Raw genomic sequence first — 17,202 nt, forward strand, 5'->3', positions numbered from 1 at the left:
ACTGCACACTGGCAACAGAAGGTCAGCACCCACCTCACAGAATCACAGAATCTCCTAGATTGGAAAAGACCTGTAAGATCATCTAGTCCAATCATTAACCTAACACTGACAAGCCCACCACTAAACCATGTCCCTGAGCACTATATCTACACAACCCCTAAATACCTCCAGGGATGGGGACTCCACCGCTGCCCTGGGTAACGCATTCCAAAATCTAATGTAGCTGTGAGCTGTCACGCTGTAAGGCCGTGGACCAGAAACACCACTGCGCTGGGGTGCTGTGCAAGCTAAGCTCACCTGGGCCGAACGAGACCGGGCATCCCACCACCCCAGACTCAGCCAAAGCTGCGGCAATCCCCCAGCAGACACATGGCTCTGGCTGGAGCTGCAGGAAGGTGCTGGAGGACTCTTGCAGCTCAGAATGGCAGCCTGTCTCTGTCCTCAATGATCAGGAAGCCCTGGTGGGGTCAGGGAGAGCTGTCTACACAGAGGCGTTGGCTTCTGGTTACTGCTACTGGTTTCAGCTGCTACTGACAAAAGAAAAGATCCTGTTGAGCCAATGCAGGTCCACACTGGAAAAGCAGGCAGCTGAAAAGCTTCAGTGTCTGCACTTGCCATGACTGATAAAGATTTCAAGGGTCTTATCTACAAGAAGTTTGGGTGTCTCAAGGCACCTTGGTTAGAACATGATGGACACGGTACCATTGCAGAGTCTATTCTGCTTACTAGAAACTCATTTTTAGAGAAACTAATAATGATCAGGGCATGGCAGGAATAACAAATAAACTGGGAGAACTCAAGGAATCCGTTTGGGCAGCTGCCAGACTGCAGGTAGATCAAGCATTGCCAAATCATCATCAACAGTTGTCTAACAAGGTTTTAAAGGTTTTTATTGACCAAAATTCATGATCTGCATAGACTGGGCATTCTGGTGCTTAACTGTGTCTAAAGTTAGAAAGTGGAAGGGGTGTGGTGGGGTGTCAGGTATCTCTGCTGTAAGGATACTATTTCTTCTCGACCTGTTTTGGATAACTGTGGACAACTGGTCATTTCCTTTTTTATTCCAATGTTTTACATAATGAAAGATTTACCACTGTGTTTTTATCCAGCTTTTCTGCATCAGACATTCCCACTCTTTTTGACCTCTCCTTCATCTCTGTTTTCTAACACTGTGTCCCAATCCAGTATCGGGAAGGTTTCGCTATAGTCCCAAGGACGAGATTAAGACGCTGAAAGCGGTCAGATGTCGTATAACCTTTTACTTCATTTTCCGAACAAACCGGGGACAGAAGATAAAAAAGAGAGGCGGAGGGAAGACAAAAGGGGAAAAGAAGAGGGATAAGAAAAGGAAGAAGCGAGAGAGAGAGTTCGCTGTTACCGCTCTGAGTCTGATGGTTCTCTGCTGATTCTGTCCAAAGTCGCCAATCGTGACACACTCTGTTAAAGGTGGGATCCGGGAAGGCGTGAGGCAGCAAGGAGCTGGGGAAGACGAGGAAAAGAGCGAGCCCCGTCAAAGGGGGCGTGCTCCTTATATAGGGGCTTGCTCATGCGCAGATCACAAATCTGTATGTGCGGTTCGTGCCAGATGTGCTGTTCCCCTAGAAGGCTTCTCCTGCGCTTTTCTCACCCCTAGTCCCCATGCAGGAGCACGAGGTTGTCCATTCCATAGCTGCGAAGGGGATGGTCTTCTTGGAGCACAATGCTCGATTTCGGGAGATGGCGCTACGGCAGCAATGTCGAGACAAAACTGCATCTGATCCCAGTTCTCTACACATTGACAGAGATGTGCTTCCCTTTGCAATTTCTCCGGGGAGGATGTTTGTGTTGTAGGGAATACCCAGCATTACTCCAGCCAAGGCTTTATTCATTATCAGGTTAAAAATGCACTTTCTGCCTCTGAATGCCAATGAAACCCCCCTGGAAGGATACTTGCTTCTTTTGTAACTGCTGGTCATTGCTGAATGGTTTGGTCTGTGGTCCTCACATCCTTTTGTCTGCTAGCATTGCCTGAGCAAGAAATTTGAAAAATGTGGTTTGGCACTGACCACAGACAAAGGATTACACAGGCTCTTGATTTCTTCATGAAGCTGCAGGCCACAGCTTCGTTTACATGCATCGTGGTATCCAGAAAAGCCAGTATCCAGTATCCGTGTGTGAATTGGCAGTATAGCCAACTCCCAATACAGAAAATTTTGTCTACTACACCTGCAGCTGGAGACCTTAGGAAAAAATCTCAAGGTCTGTCAGACCTCACACAAACCCTGGCAGTGTGGGCTTACCCTCAGCTGTGGTTGGGGGTTCTGCAGCCTGTCCTCACAGTTTACACCTCTGCAGGAAGGAGCTTGGTCTCACTACATGGGAGCCAACTCATTCGCCTACTGCCTGCAGGCCATACTCTCCCCAAACACCCATCCAGTCTGCTGCCAACATCTGTGCTGTGCTGACACATCTCTACGTGTCTTCCAGCTGCATACCAGTTCTTGTCAGACACACACCAGCACTATGAAACCTCTCTCAAAGAGAACTTTTCACCCTCCTGGGTATAAATCTGTTTCTTCACGTGCTTGCCATCTACCCTGACATTTGGATGCCCAACTTCTCCAGGCCAGAGCACCATACAGCGAATCCTTCACACTGAGAGTGTCCATTCCTTTGAGGGTATCTGGTCAAAGGAATCATAAACAAGAACAGAGTGAGGCAAACATGAATGACACATGATGAGGGAGGTCAGGGTGAGAACGAACCTGGCAGGTTCTGGTATGGATGTGAGGAGTGTGGGAATGATTATTTTATCAGTCAGGAGAATAAGGAAATGGAGGGATACAAACACACAGAGGCCTGAAACCTGAGCAATTAGTGTTAACAAACACAATAACCAGAAATAAAGCTGGTCAGCCACAGTAACTGGTGGGCTAGCAAGAACCTGCAGGCAAAATTGGACTTTGCAACTGATTGGGATGCAAACCTGAGGGTCCGGGATGCTGGCGGGAGTGGGTGGGACTGTGCCCACTAATGAGGGATGTGCAGGGGAACGGGTGCAGGGAGGGACAGAGGGGACAGTCACGAAAGGGTATAATAGGAGCCGGTCATGTGTGAGATGGGGTCAGTCAGCACTCTTGCCTGGCAGAGCCCTGCGTCTGATCATCACAGTCTGTCCTGTCTTCTTATATTTTCTTATTAAATCTTTTATTAACTACTTTTCTGCTTGATTGCACTCTCTCTTCCATGTGTGCGTGTGCCACAAGGACTGAGTGCCGGCTACCAGTGAGATCTGTGTGGACACGAGTGAAAACTGGTGCCAGCTACTGGCACAAGTGGGGTCTTAGCATCAGCTGCTGGAGCTGGTGGGGGTCTTTAACCTGTAGCCACTGGGGTAAGAAGGGTGGGTGGGACTGGCCATGTCAGTCTCCCGTGTGTGTCCATGTCCGTGTTCGTGTCTCTGGGACACGTGCGCAGCTTCACCACTGGTTGAACCTGCAAAGGGGAAAGAGGCAGCCACGTCACTCTCTCCGGGTCCCCCAGGACAGTCTCCAGTGGCTCAACAGCAAGGTCCTGGGCCAGGGCGGCCGGAGAAGGTGGCCACACTCTTAATATCCCTCAACAATATGGTAAGAGCCACAAAATATCCCACCACATTCCTGTCACTCTGCTGAGGTCATATGCACCCCAGGGGACCAGTATGCTCCCAGGCAGCTGGCTCCTAGAGCGTGCCAGCCATCGTGCGGTGTATTTTCATCCTCTAGTACTTTTAGTATGGGCCATCATATGACAGGTCTGTGCTATTAAATTAAGTCACTTTATTGCTGTGACGGAGGCAGTGTGACTGCTCCCTGGGTACCATCAGCCTCAATCCCTATTGGCGTTGGTGACTCATTGTACAGTAGATCCACATCTGCAACTAAAATGGCTTCCTTTGTTCCAAAATGAAAAATTCCAAAGGCAGCTGGGCTCTACCTAACTGGGGTAACTCCAGTCACATCCGTGCCACAGACTGCTGCCTGGTCAGTGAATCTGCCAGGAAGAGGCAGCCCCCAGGACCACAGGAAGGGTGGTGGTGCCTGACGCGCACTACAAAAAGTCTGTTTCCTTCCTGGTTTTGCCCAGCCAGTTCTCCCCCAGGAATCTTCCATCCTCTGCAGAAGCACAGAGGAAGAACAACACACTCGGGCCAGCCCAGATCCCACATGGCCTCCCCACACAGGTATTTCACACATTGGGTTTCTTCCCCCTTCTCTGCACAGCACTTCATAATCCATTGATCTTTGCATTGCTCAGGGCAGGCAACCCATCTCCTGCCAGCTTCATTTTGGACATGGACCCTGTTCTCTCGTTTATTTTTAGGGGTGCTTCTAAGTTGATGTGATGAAACTGGTGAAAAACGTGAGAAGCAGCAGAACCAGGAAGGACACATGCAAGAGTCTTACTCAAAAAGTTTTTGCAGTTTAGGAGGGACCTTCGCACTTTGCCTGCGGCTTTACCTCCACCTCATTTAAGAGGTCTTCTTAGTTTACATACAGAAGAATGTTACAAAGGAAGGGAGAGTATCAAAAGCCATAAGAAAGCAAACCTGCCTCATCTGTTAACTACTAGGTCAAAGCATTAGAACGGTTTCATCATTTGTGGTTGGCAAATCACATGTTGACGCTATAAACATCAAGCATGTCAGAACAAACGTTAGGAAAATTATCACTTGGAACTTAGGAAAGACCTTGCTTAAAACAGATCAGTTTCTGAAGCTAAAGAGCATCTTTTCCTCAAGATAGTGGCAAAATACTTTACACAGAAGAATTAACTCAAGAGTCTGTGTTCTAGGAAAACAAATCCCTGCTTCGGCTACTTGGTCATTCTTTAATTGTTCCCCTTTTGGACCTCTGAAATGGCACCGTTGGTTTGGGAAGAAACATTAACTGTCATGTCTTGGCCACAGGTCAAACTTTTCACGAAGAGCGAGAAGGGAGAGCAGCCTCCTACACCTGCAATCATCCTAATTTCATGCATTTTGATTTTACGCTTTCTTGCATTTGCTTTTCCTACGAGTTGCTGCTAAACAGGGTAACAAAGCTCAGCTGACCACCAAGACAGAATCACACTGGCACTTTTTGCCCACACATGCTGATGAAGTTGCCACAGTGCAATAAGGTGTAGTCCTATCTTGGGCTTTTATTTCTTAGAAGTGCTGTACCCTATCCCCATTAAGGCTTGTCATCAGTAGTGAGTACACACAAGTGCCCAATGAGAATTTAATTTCTTTTCACTCTATGCTGACCCATTTACAAAAGAGATCTTTAGATCACACTAGAGGATATTAGAGGGTTTTGTATTTTATCATATGTGTGATAAAATCCTCCAAAGAAACTTCTCAAAATGCTTCTGCGGAAACCTTTTTCAGGCCACGATGCCAGTGCACCACCCCCAAACTCACTGGCGAGAGCTGATCAAGGATGACCACAGTCAGGAAACAACCGAGACAATTCTACTCTCTGTTCCTGTGAGATCTTTGCACAAGGTTACTCGCTGGCCATCAGATGACTAAATGCAAAGCTGAAGACCAGTGCCTTGCAGATATATCATCAGCATTGACATTTGAGACAAACACGCAAATCAGCAGAACCTTTTCCAAGTATTAGGAGCATCGATTCACAGTTTGTGTGTCACATTCACCGTTGTGTTGCTCTGCTGCTGCAGTTTTCACCGAGGACATGACTCCATGATAGAATAACTTTTCCCCCAATCCCACACCCTTGAACCCCAGTTGAGTAAAAGAACCACATTGGCATGTTTTAGTTAACACCGTAATTTTTTACTGTAAGATTCATCAGGAGATTAACCTCGAAATGCAACATCTACAGGAAACTACACATCTGGACATTTTCTTTAAAAAAGTGAAAACATTTTATCAACGAGATCTTTGGAAGCCACTGCTTCCTTTTTTTCCTAGAAGAGTGCTGCACGCTTTAGTTTTGCCCAATCTGCTGATAAAGATCCTTCCAGGGGAGGCAAGTACCTATATATGCTGACCTGAAGACTTCTCTGACAAGCACAACATTAAGGAACAAATGCCATGATTATAAATGGTACATGTTCCCTAAACTCCCTGATAGAACTCAGTGACCTCTCTTTATTCAAAGGCTGTTTAGCAGCCATCAGGTGGTTTTAGAAGCATCAGGAATTCACCCAGACAACAAAGAGCAATTTTGAACATGGGAAGGGATTTTTCTGTCTTCTGCAATTTCATGACAGTAAAGCATTATAATAAATCAAACTATCAACTTTGGTTTTACAGAGAAGTAACACAGGAAGAAGGGACAAGAGCACTAGCAATCCTTTCTTCATTTGCAAGGTTGAGTCCTTTTCCTTCTCAGACTAGGAATTTGCGTCTAAAAGCCAATTAAGAGCAAATCCTATTTTTCGACCACTTGAAACAACTGTCCTCCAAGACCCAAGAACTGGCTACTCAGAAATACTGTAAGTCAGGCCACAGGTGACAAGCATTTCACACTGTAAAACCGTGCCTGAGACTTTTCCGTTAGGATGGGAAAGCAAAGGAGGCAGCTTAAAAACCTTCTTATATGTGGTCCACTAATTAACAACATAAACTGCTTCCTTACATAAAGGATACTTCCTTTTTACTTCCCTCCCCCCGCCCCCCACCAAGGAAGTTATAAAGCTTTTCTCCACGTTATAGTAGTTCATATGCTCCTGAAACGGGTTTTGAAATGGTCTCAGTCCTTGGGCTTGTGGCATTTGGGCATGACTCATCCACCACATCTCCTGAAAAGCTGACTATGGAATCTCTTTGATCAAGCTGGATGCCTACAGGGCTCCGGTGTTACCATGGCAAGGGACAGCAGACGACCACATGAGCACTTCTGTGCTAGATCCTCCACTCTTTACCTCAGGAGAAATTCAATTCAGCAGCACAGATAAAAGAGGTTGCTTAAGGTTTTTGCGTTTTGCATCTTTTTTAAGACTTAAAAGAGACTGAGTGTTTTTCATCAGCAGACAGAAAATTGGGAGGACAGGGGACAGGCGCGATTTCCAGAATCTCCAGTGGGACAGAGGATTGGGACAGGACCACTTATTGCAAGAGATCTTCAGCACTAAATAGAGGCCTCTAAAGTTAACGAATTTCAAAACTGACATCTTGACAACAAATAGGTAGTTTCATCACTACTTTGAAATATCAGGTATGTCTCAGGAAAACTTACTTCATGACCACAGTTAATATTTAAATTTACAAAAGTTGGAATAGAAGTCAAATGCACACACTGAAAAAAAAAAACCAAACAACTTTGAACTGTAAAATGTTAAATATTCACATATACCTACCCTAATAATTAGTGAAGAAATGATATGACATCATCTTCTCCTGGACTTTGAAGTAAAATATTAGTGCTTTGGCACAACTAAGTCTTATTTTCCTACTTTGAAAAAACAGTGCATACACCATGTAGTAAACACACAATACCTGCCCGAACGCCACTTGACTTCGATGAGTTATTCAAATAGGCTACTCTGGATGCACATTGTTTTGCGATCGAGCCTTGCAAAATGATCCAATTTTCGCAGAGACAATAGGTTACACAAGTGTCATCATGCTCTTCTATGCACATTCAGGTACTCGGAAGACATCTGTCCCTTACACTTCCTCAAAAGCAATTTTTTTTCCCCCAGGTGTCCAAAGAAAAATTTACCGTTACTGACAACAGCAGCATTGTGTACTTAATCGCTACCGTTAACGTGTTGTGCAGACTCGCTCCGAGTTTACTGTAGCTCATGTTCTGTCCATGGCAATGCACCTACTATATTGGTGGAGCAGCACCAGCAACGTTTGGCGAACAGCTGTAAACTGCAGAAACGTTTCTTAGCAGAGCTGTTGCAACGTTCATCCCATCTAACAGCTGCATCACCATTAAAAAAAGGACGTACCGCTTTTTTCTGTGGCAGAACTTTTATTTGGAGGGAAATTATAACTTTTGCATTTACATGGCACAAAGTATATACAGTACACTTTCCATGATAAGAATTATGATGCTGTTCACAGAAAGGTATCAAATTTGAGATAAATAATGCATAAGCTAAAATATACAAACCAGGGGTGGAGGTGAAACTATTGGCCATTTTTATTATCTATAGAAGAATTTCAAGGAATAATGTTAATTCAATGTTCAAAAATTTTAACAAACGTCTAGTAAAGTTAATTGAAATATTTATAATACTATTCAGTTGTTGCACAGTATTTCCAATATACAATCAAGAAGATGCACAGAACACAACACTTAATATGAAAAAACCTATCGCACCCACAATTTAAAGGTTTCACTGCCTTTTGGATGCTGCACTACCATATTTATATAAACATTTACAACACTTCAGTAAACACAAAGGTTCTAAACGTAGTGCAGCATTACGGGGGGGCCACTTTCAGCTCTTAAAATAAATGTTAAATGCCCATATACTGTGCCATTTATTCTAAGCTGATGGTTTAAGCTGTAACCCTTAATTCCTACTGTGAGTAGCAAACACACTTTCCCCACGTTCAGAAGATTACCATCCCTCTGACTACATACTCTATATTCTGAGACCTAAAGTGTCCTTGGCTTCATTGTCATTTTGGCGTTTTGCCTCAGTGCTTGTGACAATTATCCCTTATGTTATTGTTTTAATGTCCTGTCAAGTAGTCCTGTGTAGAATCTGAAGCAAAAGAATCTGCATCTTCATTATCAGAATCGTCACTACTGTCATCAGCCGCTGGCTCTCCTGTCAGCGCTATCCGGGCATAATCATCAGTGTCTATAGACTTGCAGAAGTGAATGGCGTACTTCAACTTTTCCTCTAGTACTTGCTTACAGGAATACCTGGGCAGCTTCAGGAGAAAGAAGCAAGTGTATGACTCGGGAAGGAAGTGGTCTGGAGGATTGTATTTATCCAATACCTGTTGAAAACAAAAAAGGCATAATATTTTTGATTGACTGTCCGAACCACAAATAAATATCACAATAATACTTGAGAATTTTTTTAACAGCATGTTAGGTTTGTGTTTCTGGTGCTGGAGTTTCTTAAAAGAACAATGAAAAGACCAAATCCACTGTCCCTGAACTAAGTAATTAAATAAAAACAGACATATATGAGCTGCTTTGATTATGAATATGTGGTTGGGAACAATCTAAAAAAGATTACATTATTTCAGAAAATACCAAACTATGATTTGAAGACTGTGGGTTTTTTAAATTTAGTTGAAACAATCAGTGAGCTGAATGACATGCTAAATAAATGCCAAACACAGTTGATGACTGACAGCAGAAAACTACCAAAATCCAGAGAAGCAAGTGCCTGGGAAATGACATGAATATCCACTTGCCCAAGTCAAAAGAGAAATACACATTATAGGTCTCTGTTGCACTGTCCAATCTACAATGTAATGTTGTATAAACAGTTTAATGAAATCAGCATGTTCTCTTGTTATGTCATACTACTACTTCTCCACTACCAGCTTTTTAAAAGAAAATTGCCACACCCTATCCCACACACTTTACCTGAATAACAAAGTCCCTTCCTCTAAAGTCTGCAATAGTCCTGGGCAGCCTTGTTCTGCCCCACACAAAGCGCAGGAAGAGAGATCGCTCTGTATTGGAGAAGGACTCCATCACTTCCCAGAACCACTGTATCAAGGAAGCAGTTGGTTCAATCCCTTTGTAAGTCGCTACAGATTTCAGAAGGTGAAGTGGAATATCCGGGCTTCCACATACCTGAAAAATAAAATATAGTGATAGGCTACAAAAGTCTGATCAAATCAATTACAGGTGATTTCTTCCCTCCATTCCTTTAAAATATTTAATCAGCTTTTACACTGATGTCCTGATTTCAGTGACACAGGACTAATTTCTCTGCTAATACTTGGGAAGATTTCACTTTTAGAAGACTAGTGAAAATATTTACTTTATAGCCAGCTATGGTGTGTGGGTGTCAAGGTGTCAGTGTTTTCAAGCTTGCCAGGTGCAGGGATGAGGAGGAGTGAGACCTGAGCACTTGACCCAAGCTGGCCAACAGGATTATTTGATAACATGAATGTCACATTCAATATAAATTAGGAAGTTTGCTGCAAAGTTCTCGCTCTCCCTTGATGGCTGCCATCCTGAGAATTTCTTGCCCTGGTGCGGGCCCCCTGAGGCCTTTCCTTCCTCCCGAAGCCATAGTGATCACAGTGTCTGACATTTGCTGTCTACTGCTGGAAGCGGCCAGCTTCCTATTGATATAGTCGGCTCAGCATAATCTTTGCATATTCTGTATTGGTATCAGGATCAATATAGGTTCCTTAGTGCTATTAATGTTAATTATCTAATCTTCTTCTATTAAATCTGTTTATATTTCGACTTCTGGGTTTCCTTGGGTTTTCCCCGATTCCCCTTCCTGGGTGGGGAGGGGTCATCGGGTGATACAATGATTATCTAAATGACAATAAATTGTTATGGGTTTCTCAAACCATAACAACTGACAAAATGAACACTCAAATATTTGAGGTGCTGTGCACAGTCTCCTATCACAATAATATGAAATATACATCTACACATCAGGGGACAATAATGAACCTTCTTTCATATTCCTGAATCACATAAAGAATACTTAGAACAAATATCTCCAATTCACCTCCTAGGTCCCTGTTTTCTGGTTTGGTTTTTTTTCGGTGTTGTTCGTTTGTTTCTCCCAGAAATAATTTGTTACATCACTGCTCAGCTATATCAAAATTACCTTACTAACACGAAGAGGGCAATAAAACATTTTCTAGTCTTTCCTTGGACAAAATATTTGCAATCACAGAGCTAGCATTGTAGATAGTATTTAACATAGATTTTGGATTAGTGAGATATAAACGAACAATTTCACTGCAAGTTAGTCTGACAGAGGTAGCAAAGCAGAAATTGATACCATAGTTTCCAGTTCATATCCTGTAAAGAGCGAAAGTAGAGGAACTGGAACAACACGGGCCATCCCCTCACGAACTGCTGCAACTTGTTCATCAAATTCATGAAGTCTGCAAAGACACATTTTCAGAGTTTCTTTGAATGTCACTTCTAGCAATTACTGTAATACTAAGGAAACTTTAACCATTCTCCACAAGTCTCCAGCTATGTGCTAAGGAACACTAACATACATTTACCACACAAGATACTTGACTTATACCAATTGATACACCAATTCATATTGCACAGCAAGCTCAGTATGGAGAGATACATCCCAATGTTTAGGATATTTTGTTCTTGCCAGACACAGCACATGAATAATAAGCAAATACCCCATTTGGAAACAACACGCTCTTGGAAATGAATGGCTGTGCTTTGAAACTCTGCCCTCAAACCTTCCCAACACTAGACAGACATTATGGTAAAAGAAAAATGGGTCTGAACTAAAACATGACATCTGAGGACAGGAGCTGTTGTATTTCAAGACAGACATAGATATGTCCAACAATTTAATGCTTCTGCTGCCTTGCACGCTTTGTGTTGTTGTTTTTTCTTTCCCTGTCAAATAATTTCTGAGATGTTTTACAGAGCTCTCCAGAGCAGAGATTCGCATCATAGACAAGTCCTGTCCTCAGGCTTGTCATCATCAAAATGAACAAAGATGTCAGGACAAACTTGGTCTTACGCATCCACTTTTTCACATGGATTTTATTCAGGTGCTAGTTTTTCTCTCGAGAGTTTCATATAATTAAAAAACTTGGTACTTAATCTAAACATTTACATGTTTCTCCAAAAGGACTTTTAATCGTAAAATGCTTTAGAATTGCTTATGTCCTTTCAGGATAGCCAGAATTGGCAAGAGAATAAAATCACTTCTTCAAAGGAATGCAACATTTTATATAGACGTATCATTTATCTATCCCAAATGAAATTCCTCTCTGCTGTTAAAAATAAGTTTAAGTATTAGATCATAACCATGTATATAGAAAAAAAAAATATCCCAACAAAGACTGTAATTCAAGTAGTTGTTGGCAGACGCTATAACTAAAAACTAATAAGCAAATATATAGCGATGATACAGTCTTGCTTAAGCAATCTCTAAAACAGTTAACTATGGTAGAGAGAATAAGACAACTATGAATCAGTTTCTCATCCAAATTATCTAAATTTCCACAACTCAATAGGCACTGGGCCCACTGCTTCACATAAGATGCCTATGGTTAGATGTACTTGTATATCTTAGATATCTAGGCATTTAAGTAACCAAAGGTCTGTCTTCTCAAATACTGAAAAATTGTTTCTCACCGATTTCAGCACAATGTTCAGCTTTTGGCACCTGTGGGTGAATTTACTTGTCTGCACATAGGTGACAGGCTTATTTTATGGTGTCCAGGGAATGAACATTTTGGTTTGTGTGTTCCAACTTAGATAAGAATATAGTAAGAATTCATCTGGGACTGCTCTTGACTGCAACTGATGATATGAAAACCTGGCTGAGTTGTAGTACTAAATCTAAGTAAGCTCTCTTCACAACGAACTTAATGATCAAGCCTACTACTTTACCACACAGGAAGAACTAGATGGATGGGGCATTAGTCCAGCTTTAAAATTAGCTTCCAAAGCTGCTCTGTTGGGACAGCTATTAAAATCTAAACTAGAGCCATACCTGCTAGTTTATTTTTTTTCCTAAAAATTAAGTTTAACCTTTTCTCCTTGGAGAGATTAAAAGAAATCAGAAAATTAACACTGTAATCAAATGAAAATATTAAAATACTTGTAATTAACAGGTTGAAGTAGCGTATTTTTTAACAACATTTTACATATTTTTAAAAGAAAAATCTTATTGATGTCAATAATTTGAATGACTTATTCAACAAACCTGTAGTTTATTGCCAGCCTCACATATTCAGCTCTATTATCCAGTGTAATATGGGTGTACTTGGAACTCAACTGAATATCTTGACCACTTGCATTAGGAACAGTGAATGGGAGACTCATAGCTTCAAACTCTTCTGAAGTAGCTTCATTGTCTCGAATGTACATAAGTCCAGGAATAAAATCTTTATCAACCTTTTGAAAATAACAAGCCCGAGTTAAAGTCAGTTTACTAGCACTATACAAGTGTCTCTCGCATACCAAAAGCAGTGCATCACGTGTCATCTACCAAAAGCATTGTCAAATGTCTGACTATGACCCATCTAACTGAATTTCAAAGCCATAAAATGCCTTAGTATTTTACACAAGAGTTCATTATGCTGGGATGTGGGAGGTTGCATGTGTTCTAGATTTCAATTCTTTTGGGGAGCACTTGCCAAAAAACTGTAATATATAAGAAAACGGATTTAAAGCTTAAAAATGAAGTCCAGTGCTGGTTTTGGTACAAAAGGAATCCCCTCACTGACAAGTAAATGACCTAACGCTTTTACAGTAAGTACATTTCTACATGACAGTATTTGAGAAGGAACTCTTCTTTGTAAGGAAGACCTAACCCTTACTTGACATTTACTGAGCTGAGTAAACAGAAATTGAAAGTTTGTGATGTTCAGTTATGTGGGCACAAACTATTTTCAGTAGTAGTTTGAACCAATTTTCTTTTACTTCAAAAACAGTGTAGGTGTTTGTTACTGCATCAGTTACTGCATCTTGGAACAACAGACAGTAACAGCTAAAGAAAGGTCTACTCGACAGTAGGAATTTGACCACAAACATTTCTCCAGTCAAACCCATGAGAAGATCCGAGAATGCTCTAGAATTCAAATACCTTATTTAACTACTTTTGAACAACTTAAATTTACAGTTTTAACAGTGAGTACAAGTCACCCTTATATACCAGCTCAAAATGTAAAAGGCCAATCAAAATACAAGTACACAGAAATGCAACCAGTGGAGAAAAATTTCTGCTAGAGTCTGGTCGTCTTCTGTAAGTTATATCCTACTCAGAAACTTCGCACTTACCTCACTGAGATCAGCAATTGTTAGGTTCATTCCTGCAAGTTGTTTCCACACTGGCTCGGCCAGATTGAGGCTCAGAGGGCTGCCAGTCCGGATAGCAATACCCAAAAGGACACCTGTAAGTTTAAACAGAATATTTAAAATTTTTTTTTTATTGGATTCCCAATATTCTGATCATGTAATGCGAGCAGAATGTCACAATGTTGCTAAGAAATTACCAAGAAAACGAAACATGTTCATATGCAAGAGTGACTTGGCAGCAGGATTTAATAGGAAACAATCTCTGTTTGCTCCAGATTCATCTCTTCCATTTGGTGTCACAATTAACAGAGGGGTCAGCCCATTCTGAAGCTCCTCGCACATTTCTGCTATTGATTCACTATAACCTCCACCGCAATCATCCACAGATTCACCTTGGAGAAGACAAAAAAGCTCAAAATTAAATGTTCTTTCAAAAATAAATGAAACATTGAAATAAACTGTATTTCCTTCCATGGGGATGATTAAGTAAGCAGAAGTTTACTAAAAGCTACACTGTTGTATCTGTTCATATGAAAACCCTTTATGTTTTGCTCTATATTTGGTTATTTCAAGTTCACTGGAAATGGTATTATTCAGAAGATTACACAACATATCACAGCGTCAAAAATACTATTTTGCCAGAGTGTAACCTACATTTTTGTGTTATACACTAATCAAAATAAAATAGAATAGAGGTAGAAAAAGCAAATGCAATTCCTAAGTGACATTTTAAACTAGATACAGCAAATAGAATGGCTCCTCAATCGAAATTAGTTTTCATCAAAAAGCTCAAAGTGATATGTGAATTGTGAAAACAACCTACCAGTAAAACCAGCTAGCCAGGATTATTTACCAACTCAGACGGCTGAAAAACAGGTTCAGGTTTTGCAGAATGCTTGTTGTAAGCAAAAGAGCTGCCCCCAGAATCTGAGGACAATTACAGACACACTTCCACTAATCTTGAGGGGTTTTTATAAAATCATTTAAAAAGGCTTTTTTACTTCCTAACATTTCAAGCACCTTACTCTGCCTACACACATACGTTGTTCTCCTATACCCCTTCCTTCCTTCAGGTCCTCCAAAAAAGTAAATCTGAAGAAAACTGTAAAGTTAAGCGCAAAATAGGTAGGGGGTGAAGAATCCTCTTACCAACAAACTTGACTTTCCAAACACGATGAGGAAGCAGAAGGCTATCAGGGCTAAAGGAACTCATTTTAGCACACATCTGTCCAAACACTGACTTTGTACCGTCAGGTCCAGCCAGTCCTCCTTTACTCCTAGAGCGTTTTACCTATTGAGTAAACACATTATAAAAGTCACCGTAAGAACCCATTTCAGTTGGCATCTCTGTGCAGATCAGACCATAAGAATAATGTTTCTAAAATATGAATGTGTTCAGTGCAACATTGAGAGAGGTCCACAGTATATCTTGTATATATTTGACATATACAGAGGAAGAACCAAATTTCAAATTACAGCACTACAGCATTTTTCAGTACCACCTAACATCCATCCCTAGATATCACAGACTTCGATTACATATCCTGATCCTCTCCAGGAGAATGAAAGCACTCAAAATCTCAGGCTATTAGAAGCCCAGAACTATTTCAGAATCACATGACGGTTGAGGTCAGAAGGGACCTCTGGACGTCACCTGGTCCAAGCCCCCTGCTCAAGCAGGGCCACTTAGAGCCAGCTGCTCAGGACTGTGTCCAGATGGCTTTCAAATATCTCCCAGGATAGAGACTCCACAGCCTCCCTGGGCAGCCTGTGCCAGGGCTCGGTCACCCCCACAGTGAAAAAGTGTTTCCTGGTGTTTCGGTTTGTTCCCATTGCCTCTGGTTCTGTCATTGGGCACCACTGAGCAAAGCCTGGCTCCCTCTTTCTTTGCACCCTCCCTTCAGGTATGCAAAAATATACATTACTGAGATGCCCCTTGAGCTTTCTCTTCTCCAGGCTAAACAGTCCCAGCTCTCTCAACCTTTCCTCATAGGAGAGAGGTTCTAGTCACTTAATCATCTTTGCAGCCCTTCATTGAACTCCCTCCAGTATGTCCATGTCTCTTGTCCTCGGGAACCCAGAACTGGACCCAGTGTTCCAGGTGTGGCCTCACCAGTGCTGAGTAGAGGGAAAGGATCACCTCCCTCAACCTGCTGGCAACACTCCTCCTAATGCAGCCCAGGCCACCTATTAACCTTCTTTGTGGCAAAGGCATGTTGATGGCTCATGTTCAACTTGGTGTCCACCAGGACCCCCGGGTTCTTTTCTGCAAAGCTGCTTTCCATCTGGGTTACCCCCAGCATATGTTGGTGCTGGGAGTTGTTCCTCTCCAGGTGCAGGACTTCACACTTCTCCTTGCTGAACTTGACAAGGTTCCTGTCAGCCCATTTCTCCAGCCTATCGAGGTCCCTCTGGAAGGCAGCATGATCCTCTGATGCATCAACCACTCCTCTCAGTTTTGTATCCTCAGCAAACTTGCCAAGGGTACACTCTGCCTCATCATCTAGACCATTAATGAAGATGTTGACCAGGACTGGACCCAGTATTGACCCCTGGAGTACACTGCTAGTTACTGGCCTCCAACTACACTTCATGCCACTCATCACCACCCTCCGGACCCAGCTGTTCAGCCAGTTTTCAACCCACACCACTGTCTGCTCATCCAGCCCATACTTTGTCAGCTTGTTTCTGATATAAAAGTAGGACATACCTAAACATTAAGGAGAAAGAGTTACTGGTTCCAGGATAGGCTGCACTGCGAGTTCTGCAACAGGTCCTATCTCTGTGACATAGCTGTTTAACTGTCAGTGATTACTACGATTATCACCATTTCTAAGCACTGCAAATTGCAGTGCCTCTGTAACGGAAGAAATTTTTCAACTACATGCTTGGATTGGCACAAACATGAAAAACAATATCTGGTCACTTAGATGCTTCCACTACCTGTCCTGAACTGACCTGACAATGCTCAATGATTGTTCGAATTAATTTCTATGACCTGACATAGTTACAACTACCTGAGACAATCTTAATTCAAACACAGCAGACCACAATGATGATGATTATTTTTTTAAATGAAACTGAAAATTTGGAGGCTGATTAGGTCTTAGTAATTTTACTGTTAGAGCTGGCAAGATGCAAAAACAATACGTGTATTCATTGCAGCTAAACGGAATGATTCCTACCAGTTCAGTTGACAACCCCATGGGCTTTCTTCCCTAGTTAAAGGATTTCACATCCCCCTAACCACCAATATGTTACTTATCTT

The 17,202-nt window shown here is 42.0% G+C and overlaps 1 protein-coding gene across 1 annotated transcript in view; it reads right to left on the minus strand.

The window, feature by feature from the left end:
* Positions 1-7,932: 7,932 nt before the first annotated feature.
* The window catches only part of LOC104283870 (E3 ubiquitin-protein ligase HERC2), a 119,347-nt gene continuing 110,077 nt past the window's right edge, over positions 7,933-17,202 (minus strand). The window contains exons 86-92 of the mRNA XM_009882101.1: positions 15,084-15,225; positions 14,132-14,326; positions 13,917-14,029; positions 12,841-13,031; positions 10,927-11,032; positions 9,537-9,749; positions 7,933-8,935 (exon numbers count right to left, since the gene is read on the minus strand). Of these exons, the coding sequence (XP_009880403.1) occupies positions 8,663-8,935; positions 9,537-9,749; positions 10,927-11,032; positions 12,841-13,031; positions 13,917-14,029; positions 14,132-14,326; positions 15,084-15,225 (1,233 nt within the window). The 3' untranslated portion in view covers positions 7,933-8,662. The remainder of the gene's footprint in view (positions 8,936-9,536; positions 9,750-10,926; positions 11,033-12,840; positions 13,032-13,916; positions 14,030-14,131; positions 14,327-15,083; positions 15,226-17,202) is intronic.

This window comes from Charadrius vociferus, unplaced genomic scaffold (genome assembly GCF_000708025.1).
Source record: "Charadrius vociferus isolate BGI_N301 unplaced genomic scaffold, ASM70802v2 scaffold273, whole genome shotgun sequence".
Taxonomy (NCBI): Eukaryota; Metazoa; Chordata; class Aves; order Charadriiformes; family Charadriidae; genus Charadrius; species Charadrius vociferus.